Source organism: Ornithorhynchus anatinus, chromosome 4 (genome assembly GCF_004115215.2).
Source record: "Ornithorhynchus anatinus isolate Pmale09 chromosome 4, mOrnAna1.pri.v4, whole genome shotgun sequence".
NCBI classification, from domain to species: Eukaryota; Metazoa; Chordata; class Mammalia; order Monotremata; family Ornithorhynchidae; genus Ornithorhynchus; species Ornithorhynchus anatinus.
The window spans coordinates 125,634,693-125,648,102 of record NC_041731.1 but is presented as its reverse complement, the minus strand read 5'-3'; the positions used below and the strand labels follow the sequence as shown (position 1 = coordinate 125,648,102).

The 13,410-nt window shown below is 44.6% G+C and overlaps 1 protein-coding gene across 3 annotated transcripts in view; it reads right to left on the bottom strand.

Moving 5' to 3' along the window:
- Positions 1-13,410, bottom strand: part of SLC2A9 (solute carrier family 2 member 9) — a 304,495-nt gene that overhangs the window by 19,671 nt on the left and 271,414 nt on the right. For all 3 annotated transcript variants that reach the window (XM_039911938.1, XM_039911939.1, XM_029063982.2), the window contains one exon: positions 12,429-12,556. In XM_039911938.1, coding sequence (XP_039767872.1) covers positions 12,429-12,556 — 128 coding nt within the window. The remainder of the gene's footprint in view (positions 1-12,428; positions 12,557-13,410) is intronic.

Here is a 13,410-nt window from a genome sequence, read left to right as displayed (position 1 = left end):
TAAACTCAATGTGGTCAGGGAATGTCACTATTTATTTTTGTATTGTTCTTTCCCAAGTGCTTAGTTCAGTGTTCTGCACACAGTAAACGCTCAAAAAATACGATCGAATAAATTATCTGCCTCTTCCACTTGTCTACTGTGTGACCTCAAGCAAATCATTTCTCTGTGCCTGTTACCTCATCCGTAAAATAGAGATTAAGACTGTGAGCCTCACGTAGGGCAGGGACTGTGTCCAACCTGATTAGCTGAATCTACCCCAGCGCTTAGAACAGTGTGTGACACATAGTAAGTGCTTAACAAATACCATCATCAACATCATTATTATTATTGGGTGCACAACAAAAATTGGACATTTTCCAAATCCACAAAGATCAGCAGCAGCATATAAAGAATTATCTGGAAAACCAGAATTTTAGGGTGGATTAGACTGCCTTCAGCCTAGTTCCTTTTAAAAGAAGAATCATTCATAGCTCCTGAACGTCGCCAAATCAAGGCCTGGCCTTCTGACTTGGCACTTTTCACTAGAAATATTTAATGAACAAAATATTTATTTGTCTGCTTATGGCTTGACTTTGGCCTATAGCATTTTGCAAAATGTCGAGAGGGAGAAGTCTGACCTATACTTTAAAAAATGGTTAATAAGCTGTGACAGAGGTGACCCTGGTTAAGTCTCTCCAAAACTAAAGCGAAAAGTCAAATGGTCAAAACTTCATTTTGCCCCGGTACAGCCTTAAGGACCCTTCTTGTAATAGAACTTTGAGATAGCTCTGTCCCTTGATATTTTGCTCTTTTGAATTCTTGCTTTGACAGGGAAGGACGGTCCCCTTGAGATTGTCTGCTTTAGTGATCTCAAGTACATGACTATGAGCTATTTGACTGGATATTTGAGTCCTTCCTGCATCCCCCTTGCACTTCACTGATTAAGACTGTGAATCCCATATGACACAGGGATAATGTCCAACCTGATGACCTTGTATCCGCCCCCGCTCTTAAAACAGTGCTTGGCATATAGGAAGCCCTTGACAAATACCATAATTATCAGAGAAGCAGGGTGTTTTAGTGGAAAGAGTCCGTGCTTGGGAGTCAGGGATCATGGGTTCCAATCCCAGTTCCGCCACTTATCAGCTGTGTGACTTTGGGCAAGTCACTTCACTTCTCTTTGCCTCAGTTACCTCATCTGTAAAAGGGAGAGTAAGACTGTGAGCCCCACATGGGACAACCTGATTACCTTGTATCTACCCCAGTGCTTAGAACAGTGCAGGGCACATAGTAAGCGTTTAGCAAATACCATTGTCATTATTATTATTCATTTAACCAATCGTATTTATTGAGTGCTTACTGTGTGCAGAGCACTATACTGAGCACTTAGGAGAGTATGATATAACAATAAGCAGACACATTCCCTGCCCACGACGAGCTTACAATCTAGTGGGGGAGACAGACCTTAATATAAATAAATCAATTACAGATATGGACACAAGTGTTGTGGGGTTGGGATGGGGGGTTCATTCATTCAATAGTATTTATTGAGCGCTTACTATGTGCAGAGCACTGTACTAAGCGCTTGGAATGTACAAATCGGCAAAAGATAGAGACAGTCCCTGCCCTTTGACGGGTTTACAGTCTAATCGGGGGAGACGGACAGACAAGAACAATGGCAATAAATTGAATAAAGGTAGTGAGTCAGGGTGACACAGAAGGGAGTGGGAGAAGAGGAAAGGGGGGCTTAGTCAGGGAACGTCTCTTGGAGCAGATGGGCCTTCAGTAAGGCTTTGAAGGAAGTGAGAGTGCTGGTCTGTAGGATGTGAGGAGGGAGGGAGTTCCAGGCCAGAGGCAGGATGTGCCCGAGGGGTCGGAGGCGAGTTAGATGAGATGGAGGTACAGTGAGCAGGTTAGCCTGAGAGAGGAGAAGTGTGATGGTTGGGTCGCAGTAGGAGAGCAGAGAAGTGAGGTAGGAGGGGCAAGGTGACTGAGTGCTTGGATTTTCACCCTTAATCCACCCCTCCCTGACGTACATATCCACAGTTAATATATTTATATTAATCTCTGTTTCCCCCTCTGGACTGTAAGCTCACTGTGGGCAGGGAACATATCTACCGATTCTATTATAGTGTATTCTCCCAAGCCCATAGTATGGTACCCTGTATACAGTAAGAGCTCAATAAATAAAATTGATTGATTGATTGATTAGGTCTCTAGCTATTATCTGTTATCTGGAGAAGTAGCATGGTGTAGTGCATACAGCATGGGCCTGGGATTCAGAAGGTCATGGGTTCTAATCCTGGCCCCACCACTTATCTGTTCTGGGACCTTGGGCAAGCCATTTTACTTATCTGAGCCTCAGTTCCCTCATCTGGAAAATGGGGATTGAGACTGCGAGCCCACAAGGGACAGGAACTGTGTCCAACCCAATTATCTTGTGTCCACTCCAGGACTTAGTATAGTGCCTGGCACGTAATAAGGGCTTAACGAATACCATAATTATTATTATCATCTGTTATTACTGTTAACTGTCTGTAAGATCACACACCTAATTCTATTAATAAAACGAATAATCATACTATAATAATAATACTAAGCTCTGGGCTAGATACAAATGAATCCGGTTGGACACAGTCTATGTCCCACATGGGGCTCACATCTTAATTCCCATTTTAGCGAATGAGATAACTGAGGCACTGAGAAGTGAAGTGACTTGCCCAAGATCTCATAGAAGACAGGTGGCAGAGTTGGAAATAGAACCCAGGTCCTTCTGACTCCTAGGCCCAGGCTCGTTCACCCCACACATCCTATCCGTTACCAAGACCTGCCGGTTTCACCTCTACAATATCACCAAGATCCGCCCTTTCCTCTCCACCCAGACGGCTACCTTACTGTTACAGGCTCTCGTTATATCCCGGCTAGACTACTGTGTCGGCCTTCTCTCTGACCTCCCTTCCTCCTCTCTCGCCCCGCTCCGGTCTATTCTTCACTCCGCTGCCCGGCTCATCTTCCCGCAGAAACGATCTGGGCCTGTCACTCCCCTTCTTAAACAACTCCAGTGGTTGCCTATCGACCTCCGCTCCAAACAAAAACTCCTCACTCTAGGCTTCGAGGCTCTCCATCACCTCGCCCCTTCCTACCTCTCCTCCCTTCTCTCTTTCTACCGCCCACCCCGCACGCTCCGCTCCTCCGCCGCCCACCTCCTCACCGTCCCTCGGTCTCGCCCATCCCGCCGTCGACCCCCGGGTCACGTCCTCCCGCGGTCCCGGAACGCCCTCCCTCCTCACCTCCGCCAAACTGATTCTCTTCCCCTCTTCAAAACCCTACTTAAAACTCACCTTCTCCAAGAGGCGTTCCCAGATTGAGCTCCTTTTCTCCCTCTACTCCCTCTGCTATCCCCCCCTTTACCTCTCCGCAGCTTAACCCTCTTTTTCCCCTTTTCCCTCTGCTCCTCCACCTCTCCCTTCCCATCCCCACAGCACCGTACTCGTCCGCTCAACTGTATATATTTTCATTTACCCAATTCCCCTTGACGCTGTTTAGTGCCATCGTTCTTGTCTGTCCGTCTCCCCCGATTAGACTGTAAGCCCGTCAAACGGCAGGGACTGTCTCTATCCGTTGCCGACTTGTTCATCCCAAGCGCTTAGTACAGTGCTCTGCACATAGTAAGCGCTCAATAAATACTATTGAATGAATGAATGAATATTTATTTTGTTAATGAATTGTACATCGCCTTGATTCTATTTAGTTGCCATTGTTCTTGTCTGTCCATCTCCCCCGATTAGACCGTAAGCCCGTCAAACGGCAGGGACCGTCTCTATCTGTTGCCGACTTGTTCATCCCAAGCGCTTAGTACAGTGCTCTGCACATAGTAAGCGCTCAATAAATACTATTGAATGAATGAATGAATGAATAAATCTCAAATGATTACTACCATTTCCTACTAGCCATGTGGTCTAATGGAGAGAGAGAAAACAAAGGTCTGGGTGTCAGAAGACCTGGGTTCTAATCCCAGCTCCACCTCCTACCTGTTGGACTTGAGCAAGCCAAACAGCAGGCAGACTCTCTGTCCCAGTTTCCTCATCTGGCTCCATTTTGAGAGACTTTTTTTGACTATTCTACTGTTCAGTTGTTTCCCATATTTTAGTTCAAAATACTCAATTATGTCATCCAATCCACCCATTCAGCCATGAGAGGCTACAGTCCACTCTACTTGGAAAATTAGGGTGAGTCATTTCCAATCACATGTGTTTGGTTCACAGATAAGGAACTGATAGCAACTGTGGTAGGAATTGGGTTAAATACAATACAGTCAGATCAGACACAGTTCCTTTCCCACATTAAATTTGCTCTCAAAGTTTCTAAATGCCATGTGCTCACATGCTTTGTAGTGCTTTTCCTCAGATCCATCTTTTCTTAGTCTCTTCTTCCTTCTAGCCATAATTTATTTTGTGTCTGTTTCCCCCATCATCCATCCATTCATCCATTCAATCATATTTATTGAGAACTTCCTGCGTGCAGATCACCGTACTAAGCACTTGGGAGACTGAGAGCCCGTCATTGCTCAGGGATTGTCTCTCTCTGTTGCCTAATTGTACATTTCAAGCGCTCGATCCAGTGGTCTGCACATAGTAAGCGCTCAATAAATACTATTGAATGAATGACTGAGAGTACAATATGACAATAAACAGACACATTCCCTGCCCACAACAAGTTTACAGTCTAGAGGAGGAGAAGGGGGGGATTAAAAGTCTCACAGGGAGAGTCATCATGTTTTCAACTGCTGTTGTACTATTTCACTCACTTAGTACACACTCTGAATATACTTAGTACAGTGCTCTGTGTAATGCAAGTTTTTTTTTTGCCGGGGGGGGGGTATGTTAAGTGTTTACTCCAGTGTTTACGCTGAGAAGCAGCATGACAAAGTGGAAAGAGCCCAGGCTTGGAAGTCAGAAGTCATGGGTTCGACTCCCGGCTCTGCCACTTGTCAGCTGTGTGACCGTAGGCAAGTCACTTAAAGCAGTGTGGCTCAGTGGAAAGAGCACGGGCTTTGGAGTCAGAGGTCATGGGTTTGAATCCCAGCTCTGCCACTTGTCTGCTGTGTGACCTTGGGCAAGTCACTTCACTTCTCTGTGCCTCAGTTACCTCATCTGTAAAATGGGGATGAAGACTGTGAGCCCTATGTGGGACTACCTGAATCCCCTGTTTCTACCCCAGCACTTAGAACAGTGCTCTGCATATAGTTAGCGCTTAACAAATACCAACATTACTTAACTTCTCTGTGCCTCAGTTACCTCATCTGTAAAATGGGGATTAACTGTGCGCCTCACGTAGGACAACCTGATGACCCTGTATCTACCCCAGCGTTTAGAACAGTGCTCGGCACGTAGTAAGCGCTTAACAAATACCAACATTATTATTATTATTATTATTATTAATCCTGGCTCCGCCACTTATCAGCTGTGTAACTTTGGGCCAGTCACTTAACTTCTCTATGCCTCAATTACCTCATCTGAAAAATGAGGATTGACTGTGAGCCCCACGTGGTACAAACTGATTACCTTGTATCTACCCCAGTGCTTAGAACAATGCTTGGCACATAGTAAGCACTTAACAAATGCCATTATTATTATTATTATTATTTACATGTCAGGCCTGGGACAGATACAAGCGAATGATCTTAATCCCCATTTTACAGTTGAGGTAACTGAGGCACAGGGAAGTGAAGTGACTTGACCAAGGTCCCCCAGCAGACAAGGGACAGAGCCAGAATTAGAACCCAGGTCCTTCTGACTCCTAGGCCTGTGCTCTATCCCCTAGGTCATGCTGCTTGATTGATAGAACAGGCCTCAGTTTTATAATTATTTAAAACCCTCCTTGGCATTGGATATTTATGATATTTAATTATTTATCCTGGGTCACCATCGGTCAATCTATTTTGTGTCTGTTCCCCCGTTAGAGGGTAAGCTCCTTGTAGCAGGCTCTGTGGCTCATCCTTCTGCCGATTTGTACATTCCAAGCGCTTAGTAGAGTCCTCTGCACATAGTAAGCGCTCAATAAATACTATTGAATGAATGCTATACTAAGCACTTAGTATAGTAAGAGCGCTCTGCACACAATAAATACTTAATAAATGCCACTGATTGCTAACTACTATTGATTGATACTTTCCTAAGCACTTAGAAGGGAGAAGCAGCATGACCTAGTGAAAAGAACATGGACATGGGAACCAGAGGGCCTGGGTTCTAACCCCGGGTTTCTGGCTCCCGTGGCCTTTTGTCCCTTCTCTGGTGACCAGGAGCACTCTGGGGCTCCTTCAGTTGACAAACTCATTGAGCTCGATTCTCCCCTAAAAGCCTCACGGTACTCTAGGCCCAGCAGGAGAGAGAGAGGAAGCTTGTTTCTACACAGTTGGGGACAGAAGTGGCATTAAATACTACTGGTGGCATTTATCTCCCCCGATTAGACCGTAAGCCCGTCAAAGGGCAGGGACTGCCTCTATCTGTTACCGATTTGTACATTCCAAGTGCTTAGTACAGTGCTCTGCACATAGTAAGCGCTCAATAAATACTATTAAATGGATGAATGAATGGATTAAGCCCTTACTCTGTGCCGAGCACTGTACTAGGCACCTTCCCCAACCCGCCCTCCCCTCTGCCTGGCCTATGCACTTGGATTTGTGCCCTCAAGCACTTGGTGTAGTGGATAAAGCACGGGCCTGGGAATCAGAAGGTCAAGGGTTCTAATCCCGGCTCTGCCATATGTCTGCTGTGGGCCTTGGGCAAGTCACTTCACTTCTCTGGGCCATAGCTCCCTCATCTGGAAAAGGGGGATTGAGACTGTTAGCCCCATGTGGGTCAGGGACTGTGTCCAACCCGATTTGCTTGTATTCACCCCAGTGCTTAATTCACTGCCTGACACATAGTAAGTGTGTAACAAATATCATAATTATTATTATTGATATTCACTCCACCCAAATCAACCAATTATATTTCTGGAGCTCTTACTGTGTGCAGAGCACTGAACTAAGCGCTTGGGAGACTATAATATAACAGAGTTGGTAGAAAGGTTCTCTGTCCACAATGAGCTTATAGTACTCATGGACAACTCCATCATTTATTTTCATGTCCGTTTCCTCCCTTAGACTACAAGCTCCTTGTGGACAGGGAATGTGTCTAACAACTCGGTTGTAGCGTACTCTTTTAAGTGCTTAGTACAGTGTTCTGCACACACTAAGCTTAATCAAAAATAATAACAATAATAATTATGGTATTTGTTAAGTGCTTACGATGTGCCAAGCACTGTCCCACATGGTAAGCACAAGGTAATCAGGTTGTCCCACATGGGGCTCACAGCCTTAATCCCCATTTTACAGACGAGGTCACTGAGGCACAGAGAAGTGAAGTGGCTTACCTAAGGTCACGCAGCAGACAAGTGGCAGAACTGGAATTAGAATCATGTCCTCTGACTCCCAAGCCCGGGCTCTTTCCACTACGCCATGCTGCTACTAATGATTGAGTGATTGATTGACATCCTGAGTCATATCTACCCAACAGCCACTGTTAGCACTTAATGAATTAATAATAATAATAATCATTGTTGCATCCAAGTGCTTACTATGTGCCAAATACTTACTAAGCACTGTGGGAAATACAAGATAATCAGGTCCCACATGGGGTTCAGAGTCTAAGTAGGAGGGAGAACAAGTATTGAATTTTGTTGATAAGGGAACTTATAGAGGAAGTGAAATGACTTGTCCAAGGTCACACAGCAGGTAGGAGGCAGAGCTGGGGTCCTTTGACTCCCAGGCCCGAGTACTTTCCGCTAGGTCATGCTGCTTCTCACAGTGCTGTTCATCTACATTCTTTTTCAGGCCAAACAACAATCAAATGTAGGGACACTTTTCTGTTTTGAGGACTCCAAAGATTTGTAAACTTGTCTCCTCAACTAGAGGGTGAGTTTCTTGCCATTTGGAAATACGTCCCATGCTCTTCTGCTACTTTCTCGTGCAATTAGGACCATGCATTACCCCAAGTGAGTGCTTGATAAATACCAATATAACATGGCCACGTAGAAAGAGGATGGGCCTGGAGGTCTGAGGATCTCGGTTTTAATCCTGACTTTGCCACTTGTTTGCTGGGTGGCCTTGAGGAAGTTATTAAGCTTCTCTGGGCTTCATTTTCCTCACCCGTAAAATAGGGATTTAATACCTGTTCTCCCCCCTACTTAGCCAGTGAGCCCTGTGTGGGAGAGGGATTGTGTCCGACCTGATTACCTGTGTCTACCCCAGAGCTTGACACATAGTAAGCACTTTACAAATACTATCATTATTATTATTATTATCATTATTACCATCATTATTATTAAGGAGCTTTGAATCTGCTCAGATTTGCTTGAGGACTTTTAGGAGAAATAGACTTTTAAACTTTGCGTATAATCACTGTAGGACACTGTCTACCGACAGGCTTTGCCTGACCTAAAATTGGTAGAGTGTATAAATATTTAAATGAGATGGGATGAAAGAGGAAATCTTCAGGGATTTGGAATGGAATTAGATGAAAACACCTAGAAGCAGAATAAAAAATGATTTAGACAACTCTGAAGAGGCAGTTCCTTGGAAAAGATACATCACACTGCCAAGAGACGATCACGAGGCTTGTGACCTAAGAAATTCCCCTTGCACGGTACTTTGGAATTTGCATTTTTTAATTTTAATTAAAGATCGGGGAATGCATAGGTTGAAAATCTCCCTTCACCTTTCATTTAACATAATGAAAGAAAATAAAGGTCAAGTCTTTTAATTTTGCTCACGCTTGAGTGATTTCAGGTTGTATATGTCAATTTCTGAACAGGTCAGCAACAAAAACCCAATTAAAATTGCTCCATTTTCAATAATTTAGGTGAAAGGGAGAGGTACCTGCCACATTTTAATGTTCTTGATATTTGCAAGTGAGTCCCTTTCATGTTAATTGTCCATGGGGTTATTCAAGTTCTGGTCTATACCAGGTTTAAATGAATGTGGTCACTGAAAAATGTTGTGGCTTGTCAATGAATTGTTTGTGATGTTTCGAAGCATGACCTCTATGTAATTCGCCAAGACATCTGATACATTTCTGATTTGTAAAGTTCAAATGAAATGGAAATGAATGAAGGACAAATGAATGCAGGCTGGAAATCAATGATTAGCACACTAGAGGAAAATTTAACTCACTGGGGAAAGCACTTTGGTCTCAAAAGAGGATGTTGGCTCTGTATTTTCTCACCATATGATCTGGTGAATTGCGGGGGTGCTCACCCATTGACCAGGGACTATAATCAGAAAGTCTGCTGTGTGACCTTGGGAAAGTCACTTAACTACTCTGGGCCTCAGTTCCCTCATCTTGTTGGCAACACTCCATGATCTTCCTAGACAATTATGTAAATACTTCATTAATAGGTCACTAGTCATCAGGGTGGTAAATGCGTGACCTTTGAAGAGGAAGGAGCCGAATGAGAAGATGCATATTATTACTACTCATAATGATGTTACACCCCAGTGGAAATTCATTATTTAGAGGCAAATGCCAAATTATATATATATATATATATATATATGCAGGGAGTCCCACTGGAAAATGAAAGCCCGAGGGAAGACTTGTTTTTCCGGTGCACCATTTCCCATTAGCATGAATGTCAGGTTGGCTTTTGTTTCCTCTGAAATATATGGAACCTTTCAATCGGCTGCAGATAAATCATTTGTTAATGGCCGAGACGTGATTTTATATTGCCCTCAAGATTTCATGAATGCAAATTGACTTCCCAGAGTTGGCAGTAAGAGAAGTATGGAACTTGTCTACCTGTTCTATTGCACTGTACTCTCTCAAGTGCTTAGTACAGTGTTCCGTTATCAGTCATATTTATTGAGTGTGTTCGGTGGGCAGAGCATTGTCCTAAGGGCTTGGGAGAGTACAACGCAACAGAGTTGGTAGACATGCTCTCTGCCCCCAAAGAGCTTTAAGTCTAGAGGGGAAGACAGACATTAATATACATTATGGACATGGATCTAAGTGCTGTGGGGCTGAGGGTAGAGCGAATAGTAAGCAGAATACAATTCTCTTGCCAAATTGTACATTTCAAGCACTCAGTACAGTGCTCTGCACAAAGTAAGTGCTCAATAAATACTACTGAATGAATAGCAAGTGTTCAAAGGTGACAGATCCAATTGCATAGGAAATGCAGAAGGGAGGGGGATTGGGGGAATGAGAGTTTAGGTGGGAAAACCATATGCAGGAGATGTGATTTTAATAAGGCTTTCAAGTTGGCTAGAGTGATGATCTGCAGGATATGAAGGGGGGGAGGAAATTCCAGGCAGGATGTGAATGAGGGTTTCGTGGTGAGATAAATGAGATCGAGGTACAATGTATAGGTTGGCATTAGAGGAGTGAAGTGATTGGGCTGGGTTGGAGTAGGAAATCAGCAAGGTTAAATAGGAGCAGGCAAGGTGGTTGAATGCTTTAAAGCCAATGGTAAGCAATCTCTGATTGATGCTGAGGTGGATGACCACTGGAGGTGGTTGAGGAGTGGAGAGACACCGAATGAACTTTTTTTATTAGAAAAATGATCCGGGAAGCCGAGTGAATTATGGACTGGACTACGGAGAGACAGGTGGCAGGGAGGCCGATACAGTAATTACGGTGGGATAGGATAAGTGACTGGATTAATGTGGTAGCAATTTGGATAGAGAGAAAGGGTGGGTTATAGCGATGGTGTGAAGGCTGAACCGACAGGATTTAGCGACAGCTTGAATATGTGGGTTGAATGAGAGAGATGAGTCGAGGATTACACCAAGGTTATGGGCTTGTGAGACGGGAAGGTTGGTGGTGCCGCCTGCAGTGATGGAAAAGTCAGAGGGAGGACAGGGTTTGGGTGGGAAGATGAGGAGTTCTGTTTTGGACATGTTAAGTTTGAAGCGTCGGCGGAACATCCAAGCAAAGATGTCATGAAGGCAGGAGGAAATATGAGACCGCAGAGAAGATGAGACATCAGGGCTAGAGATGTAGATTTGGGGAATCATCCACGTAGACATGACAGTTGAAGCCAGGGGAGCTGATGAGTTGTCCAAGGGAGTTGGGGTAGATGGAGAATAGAAGGGGACCCAGAACTGAGGCTTGAAGGACTCCCACAGGGAAAGGGGTGGGAGGCAGAGGAGGAGGCTGAGAAAGAGTCTGAGACTGAGTGGCCAGAGAGACCAGACCCCTCTAGACTGTAAACTCACTGTGGGCAGGGAACGTGTCTACCAACTCTGTTATATTGTACTCTTCCAAGCTCTTAGTACAATGCCTTGCACACAGTAAGCACTCAATAAATCCGATTAATTGATGGAAAGAACTGCACCTAGAAAGTCCTCCAAATGGCGCTATTGATGCCGGTCTACGTGTTTTGTTTTGTTTTATAGTCCGTCTCCCCACTTCTAGACTTCGAGCCCGTTGTTGAGTAGGGATCGTCTCTATTTGTTGTTGAATTGTACTTTCCAAGCACTTAGTACAGTTCTCTGCACACAGTAAGCACTCAATAAATACGATCGATTGAATGAATGAATGAAAGTACTGTTTTAGTGATTATTGGACTATGGAACTGCAACAGCAAATGAGGAAGAGAAACTGTGCTCTGGTTTGCTTCAAATGCAGTGCTGAACCTCCTCTTTAAACTTTACCGGTAAACCAAGCACGTATCCTAACCTGCCTTACCTCTCTGCCTCCCGTCTCTCCCCACTCCAGTTCATACTTCACCCTGCTTCCTGAATCATCTTTACACAGAAACGTTCAGTCCATGTTTCTCCCACTCCTCAAGAACCTCCAATGGTTGCCCATCCACCTCCGCATCAAATAGAAACTCCTTACGATAGACTTTAAAGCCCTCCATCAACTTTCTCCCTTCTACCTTACCTCACTGATTTCCTACTACAAACCAGCACACTCACTTCATTCCTCTGATGCCAATCTACTCCCCGTACCTCAATCTCATCTATCTCGCTGCTGACCTCTCGCCCACATCCTGGCTCTGGCCCGGAACATCTTCCCTCTTCCTATCTGACAGACAACTACGCTCCCTCTCGTTAAAGCCTTACTGAAGGCACACCTCCTCCAAGAGGTTTTCCCTGACTAAGCTCTCATTCCCTTGAATCCCACTCCCTTCTACCTTGCCCTGACTTGCTTCCTTTATTTACACCCCCGCCCCCAGCCCCTCAGCGTTTATGTACATATCTGTAATCTATTTATTTTATGTTAACGTCTGTCTCCCCCTCTAGACGGTGAGCTCACTGTGGCCAGGGAATGTGTCTACTGACTCTATTGTACTGTACTCTCCTTAATACAGTGCTCTGCATACAGTAAGTGTCCAATAAATACATTTCAACGACTGACTGACTGACAACGAATAGCCGTCGGAGAAATTTGCGCGGATCATACCTGAATGAAAGGAAAAAGCAGTCCGACAATAAAATTGGAAAGCCAGTTGACGGTTCCAGCGATCAGAAACGCAGCCGGTCGCTGAGACTGCTGGAAAAATTCCCCTGTCAGAATGAACGGAATTCCCCCTGAAATGATAAAGGCAGGTGATAAATTGGGGTAATTCACTCCAGTCTCTTTAGCCCTTTACAATCCATCAATCAATCAATCAATCAGTCAAACCAACAAGCAAGCAAAAGTATTTATTGAGGACTTCTAGACTGTAAGGTCATTGTGGGCAGAAGCAGCATGGCCTAGTGTAGAAGAGGTCCGGCCTGGGAGTCAGAGGACCCGGGCTCTAATCCCGACTCTGCCAAATGCTTGCTGTGTGACCTTGGGTAAGTCACTTAACTTCTCTGCACCTCACTTCTCCCGTTCTCCTTCCTACTTAGACTGTGAGCCCCACGTGGGACAGGGACTATGTCCAACCTGATTCACTTGTATCCACCTGGCGCTTACAATGGCGTTTGACAAATAATAAGCACTTAACAAGTACCATAAAAAAACTCTGTTGTATTGTACTCTCCCAAGTGCTCTGTTCATAGTAAGCACTCAGTAAAAACCATTCATGATGACGATTGATGGTGAAGGCCTACAGTCAGCAGAGCACTGAACTAATGATTTAGGCCGACAGCAGAATTAGTAGACGTAATCCTAACCCTCAAGAATATACTGGGGAATTATGCATTAAAATAAAGTACAGATAAGATGTAGCAATAGGATAGAAAGATATGGACATGAGTGTTGCAGTGGAGTGTTTGGCTTAGCCGTGGTGTGGGTGGACTGAAGTGGCATTTCAGACATTTCAGAGGAGCAGCGTGGCTCAGTGGAAAGAGCACGGGCTTTGGAGTCAGAGATCATGAGTTTGAATCCCAGCTCTGCCACTTGTCAGCTGTGTGACTGTGGGTGAGTCACTTATCTTCTCTGTGCCTCAGCTACCTCA